This window comes from Dama dama, chromosome 21 (genome assembly GCF_033118175.1).
Source record: "Dama dama isolate Ldn47 chromosome 21, ASM3311817v1, whole genome shotgun sequence".
NCBI lineage: Eukaryota > Metazoa > Chordata > Mammalia > Artiodactyla > Cervidae > Dama > Dama dama.
In genome coordinates this window covers 2,951,550-2,971,942 of record NC_083701.1, presented here as the reverse complement: position 1 = coordinate 2,971,942, position 20,393 = coordinate 2,951,550, and the positions used below count along the sequence as shown (strand labels likewise).

The 20,393-nt window shown below is 60.5% G+C and overlaps 1 protein-coding gene across 1 annotated transcript; it reads left to right on the top strand.

Annotated features, from left to right (window-relative positions):
* Positions 1 to 1,486: 1,486 nt before the first annotated feature.
* LOC133042892 (basic proline-rich protein-like) lies at positions 1,487 to 15,197 on the top strand. The gene is made up of 5 exons (XM_061123908.1): positions 1,487 to 1,562; positions 8,164 to 10,005; positions 11,041 to 11,390; positions 13,760 to 14,011; positions 14,970 to 15,197. The coding sequence occupies exons 1-5, from the start codon at positions 1,487 to 1,489 to the stop codon at positions 15,195 to 15,197; spliced, it is 2,748 nt and encodes a 915-aa protein (XP_060979891.1).
* Positions 15,198 to 20,393: the final 5,196 nt, after the last annotated feature.

The following is a 20,393-nucleotide window of genomic DNA, read 5'->3' as shown; positions in this document are numbered from 1 at the left end:
CTGCCCCGGCCTGATCTGATGCTCTCCCCTCCCCACCCACCGAGCTCCATGCATCAAGCTTGACAGGGGAGGGGTGGCACCTGGCCTGCCTACAGCAAGGGTGCCCGGGAGGACAGGAAGCCAGAGCCCCAGCCCTGCACCCCCTGGCCAGGCCCGGCTCTGAAGGGGTTGGAGGGCTCATCCAGGGGCACCCAGAGCCCCTCTCTCCCAAAGGCCTGTTGGCACATGTTGCCTCTAAGCTGTTGGCTGAAGGTAATTTAATGTCCTTAAGTCAATGGACATCTTGGCTCCTAAGTGAAGTCTTCCTGGCTGGTTGGTTTGTTCGTTCACTCACTCACTCACTGGGTCATTGGTCCACAGGGATTCAGGAATGAGCTGTGTTGGAAGACGGGGTTCTGAACCAGCAAGGCTAGGAGCTCAGGGCTGAGGCAGTGGGTGTGAAACAAGCCCCCGCCCAGGTCTCTCTCAGCCCCGCAGCTGCTGCTCCCACCGGTGCTCCGAGCAGGAGCCAAATCCAGGTGACACTCAGACCCGGGCCCGGCCCCGCGCCCCCCACCTTCCTACCACTCCCAGGAGCCGGCGGGCAGCAGGTCTGAATCTCTCCAGGTCTACTCCACTGACCCGCTCCAGCTGACCTTTTCTTTGTCCCTTTCCACTCAGCTTCCAAGGCCAATGGGGTCACCTGAAGGACCGGGAAAGATGAATGTAAACCACAGGAGATGCCCATCTGTGCCCCCAGACAGGACCTGCTCCAAGGACAGGAGAGGGGACAGCCAGCTCCCCTCCAGGGCATGCGCCCCAGGGCACATCCATGCTGGACAGGTCAAGCTTCAAGTGCCCTTTGACCCAGACCTTGTCTTCCTGGATACACGTCCTGGAGAAAGCCTACCCCATGGCCCCCAGGGGTCACCAGCAGGACAGGCCTCACAGCTTGATGCGGAGAAAGCGGCCAAGCACTGCCGGAAGCCCATCCCCGTGGCCACATCTGGGCAAAGAGAAGCTCTGGGAATGCGGTTGGGACAGAGGACAGGTGAAAAGCCCGAGGCCTGGTCCAGGGTGGAGCACCTCACAGCTGGGAGGACGGGGAACCGTCACGTGTACTCACCCACAGACGGAGTCGAGCTGATCGCTGAAAGGAATTAGCCTGGGACACCGCCCACCCGTGTCACCATGCACATGACCGGCACAGCGTGGATCAGTGCATGTGGCCTGGAGACGTAAGGGAAGATGCAGAGGCGTGATTCAGTCCAACACGGGCAGAAGAGGGTCCTGTGTGCTAGGAGAGTCACAGAGAACTCACCCATGTTGGCGAGGTTTTCTCCCCCTAAAGCCAGAAAGATCTCAGGGAAAACACTGAGCTCTGCTGAAGCTGGGTCCTGGGCCGGGGTCCGCCATCCGTGTGGCCCCCATGCTTATCAGCATACTTACATAACATTACGTAAGATATATATGTTTTAAAAGAGAAACGGCATCTGTCCTCTGCAGCATGAAGATGTGGAATGCTGACGACTCAGCAACCCTGAAGGCTCAGGTGGGCGTAGCGTTCACCAAAGGGAGCAAGGGTGCAGGGGACCCATGGGGCGCCTTGACCATCAGGGGTGGCCACCTCAGAGTGGGGCTCCTCCTGGACCCCCTGCAAATGACTTGGCTGGCTGGTTCCCAAGGACACCATTGTACATCTGAGCCCCTCTTTAGCATTCAGGGAGCCTCCCCAACCTGCCCAGTGGCCGCGGGTCACCCTTTCTCTCTCCCTGAAGCACTGAGCCCACCAGCTCCCAGGGGCACTCAAGTTGGTTGATTCTCAAAGGCTCCTTTGCAGCCCCAGCTCCCTCCCTGGGAAAGTATGAGCCCAGCTGGTGACACCCGTCAGGAGGGGCAGTACCCTGTGCGGGGGGGTGGGGGGGGGTGTGCATTGAAGACTTCCACACCAGCAGACCCATTCTGTAAACCATCAGGATCACCACTGTCTTCACCACAGCATCACCACCACCACCATCTCCCCCACTGTCTCCACCACCACCACTGTCTCTACCATCACCATCACCATCATCACCACCACTATCATCACCACCACTAGCAGAACCATCACCACCACCATCTCCACCACTGTCTCCATCACCACCACCATCGTCTCTACCATCACCACCACCATGTCTATCATCATCACCACCACCATCGTCTCTACCATCACCACCACCATCTCCACCATCACCACCACCACCACCGTCTCTACCATCACCACCACCACCATCATCACCACCACTCTCTCCATCACCACCACCATCTCTACCACCACCACCACCATCTCCCCCACTGTCTCCATCACCACCACCATCGTCTCTACCATCAGCACCACCACCATCATCACCACCACTGTCTCCATCACCACCACCACCGTCTCTACCACCACCAGCACCACCACCATCTCCCCCACTGTCTCCATCACCACCACCATCGTCTCTAACACCACCACCACCACCACCATCATCACCACCACTGTCTCCATCACCACCACCACCATCTCTACCACCACCACCATCTCTACCATCTCCCCCACCACCACCATCTCCACCATGACCAGCAGAACCATCTCTGCCACTATCACCATGACAACCACCAGCACCATCTCCACCACCAGCACCATCTCCACCACCTCCACCACCAGCACCATCACTACCACCAGCACCATCTCCACCATCTCCACCACCAGCACCATCTCCACCATCTCCACCACCAGCATCATCTCCACCACCAGCACCATCACCATCATCTCCACCACCAGCACCATCACCACCATCTCCACCACCAGCACCATATCCACCATCTCCACCACCAGCACAATCTCCACCATCTCCACCACCAGCACCATCTCTGCCACCAGCACCATATCCACCATCTCCACCGCCAGCACCATCTCCACCATCTCCACCACCAGCACCATCTCCACCACCAGCACCATCTCCACCATCTCCACCACCAGCACAATCTCCACCACCAGCACAATCACCACCATCTCCACCACCAGCACAATCTCCACCACCAGCACCATCACCACCATCTCCACCACCAGCACCATCACCACCATCTCCACCACCAGCAAAATCTCCACCATCTCCACCACCAGCACCATCTCTGCCACCAGCACCATATCCACCATCTCCACCGCCAGCACCATCTCCACCACCAGCACCATCTCCACCACCAGCACCATCTCCACCATCTCCACCACCAGCACCATCTCCACCACCAGCACCATCACCACCATCTCCACCACCAGCACCATCTCCACCATCTCCACCACCAGCACCATCTCTGCCACCAGCATCATATCCACCATCTCCACCACCAGCACCATCTCCACCATCTCCACCACCAGCACCATCTCCACCGCCAGCACCATCACCACCATCTCCACCACCAGCACCATCACCACCATCTCCACCACCAGCACCATCTCCACCACCAGCACCATCACCACCATCTCCACCACCAGCACCATCTCTGCCACCAGCACCATCACCACCATCTCCACCACCAGCACCATCTCTGCCACCAGCACCATCTCCACCATCTCCACCATCAGCACCATCTCCACCACCAGCACCATCACCACCATCTCCACCACCAGAACCATCTCCACCAATTCCACCACCAGCACCATCTCTGCCACCAGCACCATATCCACCATCTCCACCGCCAGCACCATCTCCACCATCTCCACCACCAGCACCATCTCCACCACCAGCACCATCTCCACCATCTCCACCACCAGCACCATCTCCACCGCCAGCACCATCACCACCATCTCCACCACCAACACCATCTCCACCACCAGCACCATCACCACCATCTCCACCACCAGCACCATCTCTGCCACCAGCACCATATCCACCATCTCCACTGCCAGCACCATCTCCACCATCTCCACCACCAGCACCATCTCCACCACCTCCACCACCAGCACCATCTCCACCATCTCCACCGCCAACACCATCTCTGCCACCAGCACGATCTCCACCACCAGCACCATCTCCACCATCTCCACCATCTCCACCACCAGCACCATCTCCACCATCTCCACCGCCAGCACCATCTCCACCACCAGCACCATCTCCAACACCAGCACCATCTCTGCCACCACAACCATCTCCACCACCAGCACCATCTCTGCCACCAGCACCATCTCCACCACCAGCACCATCTCCACCACCTCCACCACCAGCACCATATCCACCATCAGCACCATCTCCACCATCTCCACCACCAGCACCATCTCCGCCACCAGCACCATCTCCACCGCCAGCACCATCTCCACCATCTCCACCACCAGCACCATCTCCACCACCAGCAGCATCACCACCATCTCCACCACCAGCACCATCTCCACCACCAGCACCATCACAACCATCTCCACCACCAGCACCATTTCCGCCACCAGCACCATCTGCACCGCCAGCACCATCTCCACCTTCTCACCACCAGCACCATCTCCACCACCAGCAGCATCACCACCATCTCCACCACCAGCACCATCACCACCATCTCCACCACCAGCACCATCTCCGCCACCAGCACCATCTTCACCGCCAGCACCATCTCCACCACCTCCACCACCAGCACCATATCCACCATCTCCACCGCCAGCACCATCAACACCATCTCCACCACCAGCACCATCTCCACCACCAGCACCATCACCACCATCTCCACCACCAGCAACATCTCCGCCACCAGCACCATCTCCACCGCCAGCACCATCTCCACCATCTCTACCACCAGCACCATCTCCACCACCAGCAGCATCACCACCATCTCCACCATCAGCACCATCTCCACCATCTCCACCGCCAGCACCATCTCTGCCACCAGCACCATCTCCACCACCAGCACCATCTCCACCATCTCCACCATCTCTGCCACCAGCACCATCTCCACCGCCAGCACCATCTCTGCCACCAGCACCATCTCTGCCACCAGCACCATCTCCACCACCAGCAGCATCTCCACCACCAGCACCATCTCCACCACCTCCACCACCAGCACCATATCCACCATCTCCACCGCCAGCACCATCACCACCATCTCCACCACCAGCACCATCTCCACCACCAGCACCATCACCACCATCTCCACCACCAGCACCATCTCCGCCACCAGCACCATCTCCACCGCCAGCACCATCTCCACCATCTCCACCACCAGCACCATCTCCACCACCAGCAGCATCACCACCATCTCCACCACCAGCACCATCTCCACCATCTCCACCGCCAGCACCATCTCTGCCACCAGCACCATCTCCACCACCAGCACCATCTCCACCATCTCCACCGCCAGCACCATCTCTGCCACCAGCACCATCTCCAGCACCAGCACCATCACCACCATCTCCACTACCAGCACCATCTCCACCATCTCCACCACCAGCACCATCACCACCATCTCCACCGCCAGCACCATCTCTGCCACCAGCACCATCTCCACCACCAGCACCATCTCCACCATCTCCACCGCCAGCACCATCTCTGCCACCAGCACCATCTCCAGCACCAGCACCATCACCACCATCTCCACCACCAGCACCATCTCCACCATCTCCACCACCAGCACCATCTCCACCATCTCCACCGCCAGCACCATCTCTGCCACCAGCACCATCTCCATCACCAGCACCATCTCCACCATCTCCACCACCAGCACCATCACCACCATCTCCACCGCCAGCACCATCTCTGCCACCAGCACCATCTCCACCACCAGCGCCATCTCCACCATCTCCACCACCAGCACCATCACAACCATCTCCACCGCCAGCACCATCTCCACCACCAGCACCATCACCACCATCTCCACCGCCAGCACCATCTCCACCATCTCCACCACCAGCACCATCTCCACCATCTCCACCGCCAGCACCATCTCCACCATCTCCACCACCAGCACCATCTCCACCATCTCCACCGCCAGCACCATCTCTGCCACCAGCACCATCTCCACCGCCAGCACCATCTCCACCACTTCCACCACCAGCACCATCTCCACCATCTCCACTGCCAGCACCATCTCCACCATCTCCACCACCAGCACCATCTCCACGATCTCCACCACCAGCACCATCTCCACCACCAGCACCATCTCCACCATCTCCACCGCCAGCACCATCTCCACCATCTCCACCACCAGCACCATCTCCACCATCTCCACCACCAGCACCATCTCCACCATCTCCACCACCAGCACCATCTCCACCATCTCCACCACCAGCACCATCTCCACCGCCAGCACCATCACCACCATCTCCAACACCAGCACCATCTCCACCACCAGCACCATCACCACCATCTCCACCACCAGCACCATCTCCACCGCCAGCACCATCTCCACCATCTCCACCACCAGCACCATCTCCACCACCAGGACCATCACCACCATCTCCACCACCAGCACCATCTCTGCCACCAGCACCATCTCCACCGCCAGCACCATCTCCACCACCAGCACCATCTCCACCACCTCCACCACCAGCACCATCTCCACCATCTCCGCCGCCAGCATCATCTCCACCATCTCCACCACCAGCACCATCTCCACCATCTCCACCACCAGCACCATCTCCACCACCAGCACCATCTCCACCATCTCCACCACCAGCACCATCTCCACCACCAGCACCATCACCACCATCTCCACCACCAGCACCATCTCTGCCACCAGCACCATCTCCACCACCAGCAGCATCCCCACCATCTCCACCACCAGCACCATCTCCACCACCAGCACCATCTCCACCATCTCCACCACCAGCACCATCTCTGCCACCAGCACCATCTCCACCACCAGCACCATCTCCACCATCTCCACCACCAGCACCATCTCCACCACCAGCACCATCTCCACCATCTCCACCGCCAGCACCATCTCCACCATCTCCACCACCAGCACCATCCCCACCACCAGCACCATCTCCACCATCTTCACCACCAGCACCATCTCCACCACCAGCACCATCTCCACCATCTCCACCGCCAGCACCATCTCCACCATCTCCACCGCCAGCACCATCTCCACCATCTCCACCACCATCACCATCTCCACCACCAGCACCATCTCCACCATCTCCACCACCAGCACCATCTCCACCACCAGCACCATCACCACCATCTCCACCACCAGCAACATATCCACCATCTCCACCACCAGCACCATCTCCACCGCCAGCACCATCTCCACCATCTTCACCACCAGCACCATCTCCACCACCAGCACCATCACCACCATCACCACCGCCAGCACCATCTCCACCATCTCCACCACCAGCACCATCTCCACCACCATCACAATCTCCACCATCTCCACCACCAGCACCATCTCTGCCACCAGCACCATCACCACCATCTCCACTGCCCGCACCATCTCCACCATGTCCACCACCAGCACCATCTCCACCGCCAGCACCATCTCCACCATCTCCACCACCAGCATCATCTCCACCACCAGCACCATCTCCACCATCTCCACCACCAGCACCATCTCCACCACCAGCACCAGCACCACCATCTCCACCACCAGCACCATATCCACCATCTCCACCACCAGCACCATCTCCACCACCATCACCATCTCCACCATCTCCACCACCAGCACCATCTCCACCACCAGCACCGTCTCCACCATCTCCACCACCAGCACCATCTCTGCCACCAGCACCATCTCCACCATCTCCACCGCCAGCACCATCTCCACCATCTCCACCACCAGCACCATCTCCACCACCAGCACCATCACCACCATCTCCACCACCAGCATCATCTCCACCGCCAGCACCATCTCCACCATCTCCACCACCAGCATCATCTCCACCACCAGCACCATCACCACCATCTCCACCACCAGCACCATCGCTGCCACCAGCACCATATCCACCATCTCCACTGCCAGCACCATCTCCACCATCTCCACCACCAGCACCATCTCCACCGCCAGCACCATCTCCACCATCTCCACCACCAGCACCATCTCCACCGCCAGCACCATCACCACCATCTCCACCACCAGCACCATCTCCACCACCAGCACCATCATCACCATCTCCACCACCAGCACCATCTCTGCCACCAGCACCATCTCCACCGCCAGCACCATCTCTACCATCTCCACCACCAGCACTATATCCACCGCCAACACCATCTCCACCACCAGCACCATCTCTACCACCAGCACCATCTCCACCATCTCCACCACCAGCACCATCACCACCATCTCCACCACCAGCACCATCTCCGCCACCAGCACCATCTCCACCATCTCCACCACCAGCACCATCTCCACCACCAGCACCATCTCCACCATCTCCACCACCAGCACCATCTCTACCACCAGCACCATCTCCACCATCTCCACCACCAGCACCATCTCTACCACCAGCACCATCATCACCATCTCCACCACCAGCACCATCTCCGCCACCAGCACCATCTCCACCATCTCCACCACCAGCACCATCTCCACCATCTCCACCACCAGCACCATCACCACCATCTCCACCGCCAGCACCATCTCTGCCACCAGCACCATCTCCACCACCAGCACCATCACCACCATCTCCACCGCCAGCACCATCTCTGCCACCAGCACCATCTCCAGCACCAGCACCATCACCACCATCTCCACCACCAGCACCATCTCCACCATCTCCACCACCAGCACCATCTCCACCATCTCCACCGCCAGCACCATCTGTGCCACCAGCACCATCTCCAGCACCAGCACCATCACCACCATCTCCACCACCAGCACCATCTCCACCATCTCCACCACCAGCACCATCTCCACCATCTCCACCGCCAGCACCATCTCTGCCACCAGCACCATCTCCATCACCAGCACCATCTCCACCATCTCCACCACCAGCACCATCACCACCATCTCCACCGCCAGCACCATCTCTGCCACCAGCACCATCTCCACCACCAGCGCCATCTCCACCATCTCCACCACCAGCACCATCACAACCATCTCCACCGCCAGCACCATCTCCACCACCAGCACCATCACCACCATCTCCACCGCCAGCACCATCTCCACCATCTCCACTACCAGCACCATCTCCACCATCTCCACCGCCAGCACCATCTCCACCATCTCCACCACCAGCACCATCTCCACCATCTCCACCGCCAGCACCATCTCTGCCACCAGCACCATCTCCACCGCCAGCACCATCTCCACCACTTCCACCACCAGCACCATCTCCACCATCTCCACCGCCAGCACCATCTCCACCATCTCCACCACCAGCACCATCTCCACGATCTCCACCACCAGCACCATCTCCACCATCTCCACCGCCAGCACCATCTCCACCATCTCCACCACCAGCACCATCTCCACCATCTCCACCACCAGCACCATCTCCACCATCTCCACCACCAGCACCATCTCCACCATCTCCACCACCAGCACCATCTCCACCGCCAGCACCATCACCACCATCTCCAACACCAGCACCATCTCCACCACCAGCACCATCACCACCATCTCCACCACCAGCACCATCTCCACCGCCAGCACCATCTCCACCATCTCCACCACCAGCACCATCTCCACCACCAGCACCATCACCACCATCTCCAACACCAGCACCATCTCCACCACCAGCACCATCACCACCATCTCCACCACCAGCACCATCTCCACCGCCAGCACCATCTCCACCATCTCCACCACCAGCACCATCTCCACCACCAGCACCATCACCACCATCTTCACCACCATCACCATCTCCACCACCAGCACTATCACCACCATCACCACCGCCAGCACCATCTCCACCATCTCCACCACCAGCACCATCTCCACCACCATCACCATCTCCACCATCTCCACCACCAGCACCATCTCCACCACCAGCACCATCATCACCATCTCCACCACCAGCACCATCTCTGCCACCAGCACCATATCCACCATCTCCACTGCCCGCACCATCTCCACCATCTCCACCACCAGCACCATCTCCACCGCCAGCACCATCTCCACCATCTCCACCACCAGCACCATCTCCACTGCCAGCATCGTCACCACCATCTCCAACACCAGCACCATCTCCACCACCAGCACCATCACCACCATCTCCACCACCAGCACCATCTCCACCACCAGCACCATCTCCACCATCTCCACTACCAGCACCATCTCCACCACCAGCACCATCACCACCATCTCCACCACCAGCACCATCTCCACCACCAGCACCATCTCCACCATCTCCACCACCAGCACCATCTCCACCGCCAGCACCGTCACCACCATCTCCACCACCAGCACCATCTCCACCACCAGCACCATCACCACCATCTCCACCACCAGCACCATCTCTACCACCAGCACCATTACCACCATCTCCACCACCAGCACCATCTCCACCACCAGCACCATCACCACCACCAGCACCATCACCACCATCTCCACCACCAGCACCATCTCCACCACCAGCACCATCTCCACCACCAGCACCATCACCACCATCTCCACCACCAGCACCATCTCCACCACCAGCACCATCTCCACCATCTCCACCACCAGCACCATCTCCACCACCAGCACCATCACCACCATCTCCACCACCAGCACCATATCCACCATCTCCACCACCAGCACCATCTCCACCGCCAGCACCATCTCCACCATCTCCACCACCAGCACCATCTCCACCACCAGCACCGTCTCCACCATCTCCACCACCAGCATCATCTCCACCACCAGCACCATCACCACCATCTCCACCACCAGCACCATCTCTGCCACCAGCACCATATCCACCATCTCCACTGCCAGCACCATCTCCACCATCTCCACCACCAGCACCATCTCCACCACAGGCACCATCTCCACCACCAGCACCATCACCACCATCTCCCCCACCAGCACCATCTCCACCACCAGCACCATCACCACCATCTCCACCACCAGCACCATCTCCACCACCAGCACCATCACCACCATCTCCACCACCAGCACCATCTCCACCACCAGCACCATCTCCACCATCTCCACCACCAGCACCATCTCCACCACCAGCACCATCACCACCATCTCCACCACCAGCATCATCTCCACCACCGGCACCATCTCCACCATCTCCACCACCAGCACCATCTCCACCACCAGCACCAGCACCACCATCTCCACCACCAGCACCATATCCACCATCTCCACCACCAGCACCATCTCCACCACCATCACCATCTCCACCATCTCCACCACCAGCACCATCTCCACCACCAGCACCGTCTCCACCATCTCCACCACCAGCACCATCTCTGCCACCAGCACCATCTCCACCATCTCCACCGCCAGCACCATCTCCACCATCTCCACCACCATCACCATCTCCACCACCAGCACCATCACCACCATCTCCACCACCAGCATCATCTCCACCGCCCGCACCATCTCCACCATCTCCACCACCAGCATCATCTCCACCACCAGCACCATCACCACCATCTCCACCACCAGCACCATCTCTGCCACCAGCACCATATCCACCATCTCCACTGCCAGCACCATCTCCACCATCTCCACCACCAGCACCATCTCCACCGCCAGTACCATCTCCACCATCTCCACCACCAGCACCATCTCCACCGCCAGCACCATCACCACCATCTCCACCACCAGCACCATCTCCACCACCAGCACCATCACCACCATCTCCACCACCAGCACCATCTCTGCCACCAGCACCATCTCCACCGCCAGCACCATCTCTACCATCTCCACCACCAGCACTATATCCACCGCCAGCACCATCTCCACCACCAGCACCATCTCTACCACCAGCACCATCTCCACCATCTCCACCACCAGCACCATCACCACCATCTCCACCACCAGCACCATCTCCGCCACCAGCACCATCTCCACCATCTCCACCACCAGCACCATCTCCACCACCAGCACCATCTCCACCATCTCCACCACCAGCACCATCTCTACCACCAGCACCATCTCCACCATCTCCCCCACCAGCACCATCTCTACCACCAGCACCATCATCACCATCTCCACCACCAGCACCATCTCCGCCACCAGCACCATCACCACCATCTCCACCACCAGCACCATCACCACCATCTCCACCACCAGCACCATCTCTGCCACCAGCACCATCTCCACCGCCAGCACCATCTCCATCACCAGCACCATCTCCACCACCTCTACCATAGCACCATCTCCACCATCTCCGCCGCCAGCATCATCTCCACCATCTCCACCACCAGCACCATCTCCACCATCTCCACCACCAGCACCATCTCCACCACCAGCACCATCTCTACCATATCCACCACCAGCACCATCTCCACCACCAGCACCATCACCACCATCTCCACCACCAGCACCATCTCTGCCACCAGCACCATCTCCACCACCAGCACCATCTCCACCATCTCCACCACCAGCACCATCTCCACCACCAGCACCATCACCACCATCTCCACCACCAGCACCATCTCCACCACCTCCACCTCCAGCACCATCTCCACCATCTCCACCGCCAGCACCATCTCCACCATCTCCACCACCAGCACCATCTCCACCATCTCCACCACCAGCACCATCTCCACCGCCAGCACCATCTCCACCATCTCCACCACCAGCACCATCTCCACCGCCAGCACCATCTCCACCACCAGCACCATCTCTACCACCAGCACCATCTCAACCATCTCCACCACCAGTACCATCACCACCATCTCCACCACCAGCACCATCTCCGCCACCAGCACCATCTCCACCATCTCCACCACCAGCACCATCTCCACCACCAGCACCATCTCTACCACCAGCACCATCTCCACCATCTCCACCACCAGCACCATCTCTACCACCAGCACCATCATCACCATCTCCACCACCAGCACCATCTCCGCCACCAGCACCATCACCACCATCTCCACCACCAGCACCATCTCCACCACAAACACCACCACTCCCCTCTTTTGCTAGGTTCTGGGTAGAGGACCATGCCAGTCAGGGCAGGCGGTTGAACAGCCAAGCCTGCTGAGCACTCAGCTGGGAAGAGTAGGGAGGAGGTGCAGGACTGAGATCCTTGCCATGGTCCTTGTGTGTCATGTGACTTTGCACAACTGACTTGCCATCTCTGAGCCTCAGTTTCTCCACCTGTAAGAATAGAATTATGCTCCCTGACCTGTCTATTTATCAGTGTTGTTTTGAGAGTGAAATAAATTGAACTATCTGAAGGTGTTCTGTAAATGTTAAAGTCCTGAGCAACTGTTATTCTTTCTTCTCAGCATATAAAGTCCATTTCCCTCTCTTGGCCCCCCTCCCAGCAACCACATACTTGCCCAGTCTTGGGAGTGCTGTGGTTCCAGGAACCAACTCCAGGAGCTGGAAGATGGATGCCACCTTTGACTGGAATGCAAACATGTGAGTGCACACGCACATCCCCCGAGATCCTCTGGGAGAGCCCTACCCAGCCCTGGCTGGGCTGCCCTGCCCTGGTCTGGTTCAGGACAGGCAGTGGGGGCACAGGGCTGGGGGGTCTGGGCAGAAGGAGAGGCTTGGAAACCTCTGCCCATGACAGAGAACCCAGCAGGTCAGTGTGCTCACCACATCTCTGCTCCACATGGTATCCACATGTCTTCCGGAGGTGCCAGCCTCCCTCTGTCATCTCAGATGTGGCATCCTTCCCACTCTAGGACCCGCTTCTCGCTCTTCCCTTCCGCCTTCCCAGCACTTTCCACAGGAGCTCTTGTGGGCCCTGGGCTCCAAGAGAGAGACCGACAAGAGCCCGTGCCCCCAGTCCCACCTCACAGTCCCAGGGAGCCGCCCGATGGACTGGGGGTCGGAGGCACTCCCTGAGAGACGCGGTGTGGAGCTGTGCATCTCCATCCTCCGCACGCCTGTCCGTCTGGCCATGCAGCACCCAGGCTGGAGTGTCCTGCGGAGCCCAGGCCAGGCCTCCATCCAGCGGCAGCTGGAGCTCGTGAGGCCACCTGGTGGAGCCACGGCGATGGGACTTCAGGGCCCTGGGGGGGGGACCCACGTGGAAACCTAGGTGGTGTCCACGTTCTCTGTGGGCACCAGGGCCTCCTTGGCCCTCAGAGGCCATGAGAGCTGCAGAGTGTGCCTGTCTCGGGGACCTGGGCAGGGTACTGGGACATGGGGGAGAACTCGGCCTGTGACCCAGAGGGGCAAGGGGGCTGATTCATCACCTATGCTGCTAGGAGCCCGCTGGGCACCACGTGTGGCAGGCGAGCGTGCAGAGCCGGCCCGACCACCTCAAGCCTTGGCTCTGTTGGCTCTGTGATCTCTACTATTGTCTGTATTGATTTTCACTGCACTGTTTATTCAACGCTTAATCTCCGTCCACTGAAAGCTCCCAGAGCAGCGCCGTGTCCGCCCTCCCGAGGGCTCGCTCAGCCCAGGGGGGGGGCCTGACAGAAGCTGGGCGCTGCTGGCGGGTCTGCTCTGAGATCCAGCACTGCAGGGCTGGGGCACACAGGTGCAGCCCGCAAGAGGGGTCCAAGAAAACCCGTCAAGTGGCTGCAGTGGATAGTCATCCTCAGGGGTGACCAGAGAGGGTCGGGGCTCAGTCAGGATGGTGAGGACTGGAAATGGCGCTTTGGAAGTGTCCAGGGTTTGAGCCAGGAGCTACACATAAGGATCCCGCCTTCCCTGTCTGCGCTGTCAATTTGAAGACCCTCCATCTCTTTGAAGAACAAGTCCATGACCCGAGGTCCCACCTGGTTAGAGGAAAGACTTTGGTGTCAATCCTGGCTGTGTGAGCTCAGGCCAGTCACACCCCTTCTCTGAGCCACAAGATTTCCTGCTTCCGAGCGGCACCACGCCTTGTAGCCCCTGGAGGTTGCAGAAGGAGACAAAGAGTGGAGTGGCCTTGGCCAGCATGGCTGCTGTGGACATGTGGGGAGCATGGCCACCAGGCTGCCCACTTGCCGGGTCTCGGAGACCCTGACGGCTCCCCAGTGGGCCCCAGCCCGGACCCTCGCAGCAGCAGCAGCCCCAATGCCCGTTATGGGCTGGAGCCTCCTCGCCTCTCCCTGACCTGCATTTCCTCGGCCCTGCCTCCCACGGGGGTGTTAGGAAAACCCGCCAATTGCACCCGGTTCTCACCCGAGAGTTGTGAGAACGAGTGGTTGAAAATAGCCTGAAACTACCCCGGCCTCCTCCTCCCCAGGGAGGGCAGGGCGGGCGAGGGGTGCCAGGGAGCAGGCAGGGCACTCCGGTTACATAAGCTCAGTGTCCCGGGCTCCCCAGGAGAAGGCCGAGGACTCAGCAGCATGGCCAGGAAACCAGCATCCAGAGCCCAGGCTGTGGGCCCCTCAGGCCTGCGGGCGGAAGCTGGCCGCACAGACTGAGGGCTGGGGCCTGAGGGCTGGGTAGAAAAACTCTTCAAGCACTTGGTCCCAAGTCCCCCAAACAGAAGACCCACTCCCCCCAAAAGTCTGCCTGGGTCCTGCCTGATGGGTTCAGCCGGCGCTTTCACCTCTCCGCACCTTCCCTGCAGAAGGGCGGTCCCGGCCCCGAGCTGGGCTCAGCAGAGTCCAAAGTGGGACTGGCTGCTCCCCGGCTCTGCCCCTGCCCATCTGCTCCCCACTCAGGAGGTGTGGCCCCCTCCTGGGTACCCACACCCCAGCACCACCTGGGCTTTGACACCAGCCAGGCAAGAAAGTGTCTTGCCTGGCTGAAAGCGCCCTGCCAGGGGGCCTCCAGCTTTCTAGCCTGGTGTCCCCCACCCCAATTGCCAAGTGGACCCCTCCATCTGAGATTTCCACATTGGGCATGCCTGGCATTAGGCAGAGGTGGGGAGCAGAGGTTGGATGGAGGGCCAGGGTCGAGGCTGCAGCAGGAGGGCTTGAGGTCAAGTGCGGGAGGAGCTTCCAAAGGGCGAGGGTTGTAACTGCTGGCGTCGCGGGCAGCTTTCCCCCCCACCTCCTGCCCTGCCAGCCCCAGGCCCAACACTCAGCCCAGGTGTGGGTGGTGGCCAGGGGCCCACGGGGCGGGGCCACACTAAGGGCGTGGCCACACTAAGGGTGTGCACAGTGGCCCATAGGACACTGGTTCCATGGCACCGAGGCAGGTGGCAGGAGCTGAAGGCCCTGAGGCCAGAGGGGGACGAAGCCGTGGGCAGCCTACCGCCATCTGCCACCATCACGCCTGCTGACCCTGAGGGGCTGGAGGCAGGGGTCCCACCCAGAGGCTGCGCTGAGTCAGTGCGGAGAAGCAGGTGGGAGGGGGCAGGAGCTGGGCCCTGGCCAGGAGGTTTGGCACCAGAGAGCAGGCAAACTGGGGCTCTGACGTGGAGCCCGCACCTCCATCGGATTTGGCCATCTGTGCCAGGCCCGCCTTGATTTACTCACTCGATCCTGACAAAGACCACACAGGGGGTGCCTTTATTGTCCCCAGCACACAGATAAAGCAGGCACAGAGGAGGCAAGTAGCCTGAGGTCACACAGCTAGAAGGTGGGGCCGTCAGGATACAAGCCAGCCCCGGTCTGGCTGCAGCCACTGCGTCGATCTGCCCTGAGGACTCCCCACTCTCACCTGGAGCCCAACGTGGGGAAGGGGCGGTGCCAGGTGGCTCACCAGCTCTGCAGTGGAGCCTATAGCCACAGCTCACGTGCTCATTGGAGTCCAGTTAATGACAAATCTCAGGTCCCCTCCAGCCCGGAGCCCTCCCCGGGAGGAGCCTCAGGACTCCCCTGAGGCAGGGACGACAGGCCACCATGCAATAGGGCAGTCACCAGCCACACGTGGTTATTTAAAGTGAAACTAGTGAAAAGTAAGTAAAATTAAAGCTTCAGTTCCTCGGGCACACGAGCCTCATTCCACGCTCAGCAGCCACACGTGGCCAGGGGCAGATGCTCTGGTCAGCCCGCACAGAATACGGCCATCACTCATCCTGTTGGCCAGCTCTGTAGGGCCATCTGGAAACCAGCCTTCTCTGCCCTTTGCGCCCACCCCCACCCTGGTGCCCCTGGCCCAGGAGTGAGCAGCCTGAGCAGGGTGGGTGTGGAAGTCGGTCCCCCGGGTCCTCTCACTGCTGGACTCCGGCTACTCACGCTGATTCTGGCCCTGAACTTGGTCTCCAGGACACAGATCCCAGCTGGGTGGCTGCTGTGTGTGCAGACCTGGCTGGGGCTGGGGCAGGATGATGGCCTGCGGAGGACTGTGGACGTCTCGGAATGGGAGCTGACTGCCCACCTGCCCAGGCCCACCTATGCTGGCCCCGCCACCCCGTCACCCAGCTCTGGGCTGGCCAGGGGTGCAGGAGGGTTGGTCACTGTCACTGGGCCCGGGGAGCACCTTGGCCTGTCTGCTTGCAGGTGGGCTGAGATGTCTGGGGTGTCTCGGGGGCCATGGCTGCCAAGGGGGAGATCACCGGAGGGTGATCCATGGCTCCATGGATCCAGGCTCCACGGAAGCCTGTGGCCAGCCAGAGGAGCTGGGAGCCCTGGCCTCGCTTCCTTCCTCCTCAGGCATCCCTCTTCTTTCCCATCTCCTCACAGTCACATAGCCTGGAGAGTCCAGGGCCGAGCGGGTGGGCAGCCAGAAGGTGGACCGGCCACAGGGCGGGGCCTCATTCTGCTGAGTGGCAGCGCAGGCCCTGCGTGTCCTGGCTGGGAGGCTGACGCTGGCATGTTGCATCCACAACTAATTACATGCATGTGAATCAGCTGATTACTCACTCTGCTCTCCCCCACCCCACACCTACCCTCTGGCTTACAAAGTCCACCAAGTGGCTGGACAGGGCCACGATGTCCCCAGGCTGGGACCCCTGCCCTGGCCCCTCCAGCCAGCCCCCAGGCGCCTCTGAAGGCCGGGGAAGGGGTGCCAGGTGCTGCAGGCCCTCGCTCTGCCTTGGTGCCAGGAGGCTGGGTGGGGAGACCAGGACTTAGGGGGCTCTGCTCTAGACCATCCCAGGTCTCCCTGTGACCACAGGTAAACCCTCATGTCTTCCCCAGAGAGGGGCCGGTCCTGTGTGAGAATGGCTGGAAACAGATATGACCCCGAGGTAGGCTTCCTGCTGCTCCACTGGGGGTCCTCCTAGCCCCCGCACACACAAAGTTTCTATTTCTCATTCCTCGGGGATGCCTTAGCGTGTACACTCAGGCTTGGGGATAAAGAGCTGAATGGGTAAAGTGCCATGAGGACAAGGCTCAGTAGGACCAGGCTGGGGCTTCAACATGTGACCGGGGTCAGGACCCAGAGTGTGACCAGGGTCAGGGCCCACAGCGGGACCGGGGTCAGGGCCCAGAGCGGGACCGGGGTCAGGGCCCAGAGAGGGACCGGGGTCAGGGCTCAGAGCGGGACTGGGGTCAGGGCTCAGAGCGTGTCCGGGGTCAGGGCTCAGAGCGTGACCGGGGTCAGGGCTCAGAGAGGGACCGGGGTCAGGACCCAGAGCGGGACCGGGGTCAGGGCTCAGGGCGGGACCGGGGTCAGGGCTCAGAGAGGGACCGGGGTCAGGACCCAGAGCGGGACCAGGGTCAGGGGTCGGAGCGTGACCAGGATCAGGGCTCAGAGTGGGACCGGGGTCAGGGCTCAGAGTGGGACCGGGATCAGGGCTTAGAGTGGGATCAGGGTCAGGGGTCGGAGTGGGACCGGGGTCAGGGCTCAGAGTGGGACTGGGGTCAGGACCCAGAGTGTGACCGGGGTCAGGGCTCAGAGTGCACCCGGGGTCAGGGCTTGGAGTGTGACCAGGGTCAGGGGTCACACTGGGACTGGGGTCAGGGGTCACACTGGGACCAGTTACAGGGCTCAGTGTTGCATAGGGTCAGTGGTCAGTGAGTCGATGGCTGTGGTCAGTGTGTGGTTTATGGCCATGAAATTTAATATGCTCCTTCTGGGGCTGAGTGAAGAGGTACCAGGACTTGGTGCCCGGCTAGATAAGGCTGACCTGGCATGGGTCCTTCAGTTTCAACCTCCTGTGCTGAGGCCACTTTGGACTACTACAGGCTGTGTCCCGCCCCCATGTGTGTGTGGCCATGGGGATTGTACACGCTTTGGTGGAGAATGCTGGCGGTCAACTGGGAGCAAATGTCAGGAACAGTGGCCCTTGGCTCAGAAGTGTAGAATCCTGAGATGTCTGGGCCGCAAGAAAACCCCACCCCCTTCTGTCAAGGTCTCCATGCACCCCCAGGGCTGCTGAAGCCGCAGAGGGCCGGTGCAACTCTGTTTCAGGACCTCAGCTGGGTGCAGGCCTGGGGAGTGGGTAGGATTCCCTGTGCCGCAATCCCAGGGCCCTGCTGACCCTGCTCCCTCCTTGAGGAGCAGGGGGCAGACGGCCTCTCTCCTCCAGGAGAGGAACTGTCTGGGGTCTGGTCAGGAACTGGGGTGAGGAGACCCTTTTCTAGAAAGGACCAAGAGTGGAGGGAGGCGAGGAGGGGCAGACAGGGCCCGCTGAGAAGTCCCGTCTCAGGGGACACCGCTTTGCACCAGGTGGCCTGAGTGGAGGGGACCCCAGCCTTGCCCTGGGAACCCCCGGCGGGAGTCCCAGAGCAGAGGAGCGCGGGATGGCTGCTACCCTCCGCCACGGGCGCGAGGAGGGCTGGTGGCAAAGCGGCAGCTGAAATCCTGACTCAGAGCTGCGGGCACCCTTGGCGCGGTCCATGGCCTAATAGCAAAGGCCCCCTGGTGGCCACGGGCTGCTAGTGCAGGAAGGAGAGCAAAGAAAAGGCTGAGGCCCTGAGGGCCTGGGTGGGGAGAGGTGGGAGCTACAGCCCCCAGGGGCACGGCCTCTGCCTCCTCCCTCAGTTCAAAGACTCTGGGGAGCAGGTCCTCTCCCCCGGATGGAGAGGGATACGTCTGCCCTGGGGGTGGACTGGGAAAGGGGCCTCCTCTGCCCTCCGATTGCCTTGGGGACCGTGTCTCCCTAGCTCTTCTGAGGAGCCATTCAGGATGCCCCCTATAGAGGCTCAGTCCACAGGCTGTCCTTTCCAGAGGGACTGGTCTGCACGGAGCTGCCCCTGATGAGGTGAGCCACGTGCTGTTGCCGGTGATAGTGCTGTAGAGGCCCTGCTTGGGGGTTACGGTGATGGCCATGGGGAGAACTGTGCGGGGCTGCATGCTAACGTTCAGGCTGAGAATGGTGACAGCGACTGTGAATTAATGGTTGATGGTGACAGTGATGACACCCTGATGGAGCCTTCTGGGAAGAAGCTAAAAAAAGCCGACAGTTGGACCAGATGTTGGGCTTGGGCCGCAAAGGCATTGGTGGCCTGCTAAGACAAGAAATGTGTATATGATTGCATATTCAGGAAGACTCAATGAGGATTTTGCATTCAGAGTGGACCTCAAGTTATGAAAAAGAAGCAAGGGGCTGGAAGGCATAAACGTCCTAGTAGAGA

Excerpts from the sequence above, each read along its gene's own strand:
- LOC133042892 (XM_061123908.1), top strand. The coding sequence starts at position 1,487 with ATGAAGATGTGGAATGCTGACGACTCAGCAACCCTGAAGGCTCAGGTG. Across the intron at positions 1,563-8,163 it reads GTTCACCAAAGGGAGCAAGG|CACTATATCCACCGCCAACA; the intron begins GTGCAGGGGACC and ends CTCCACCACCAG. Across the intron at positions 11,391-13,759 it reads CATCTCCACCACCATCACCA|CACTTTCCACAGGAGCTCTT; the intron begins TCTCCACCACCA and ends CCGCCTTCCCAG.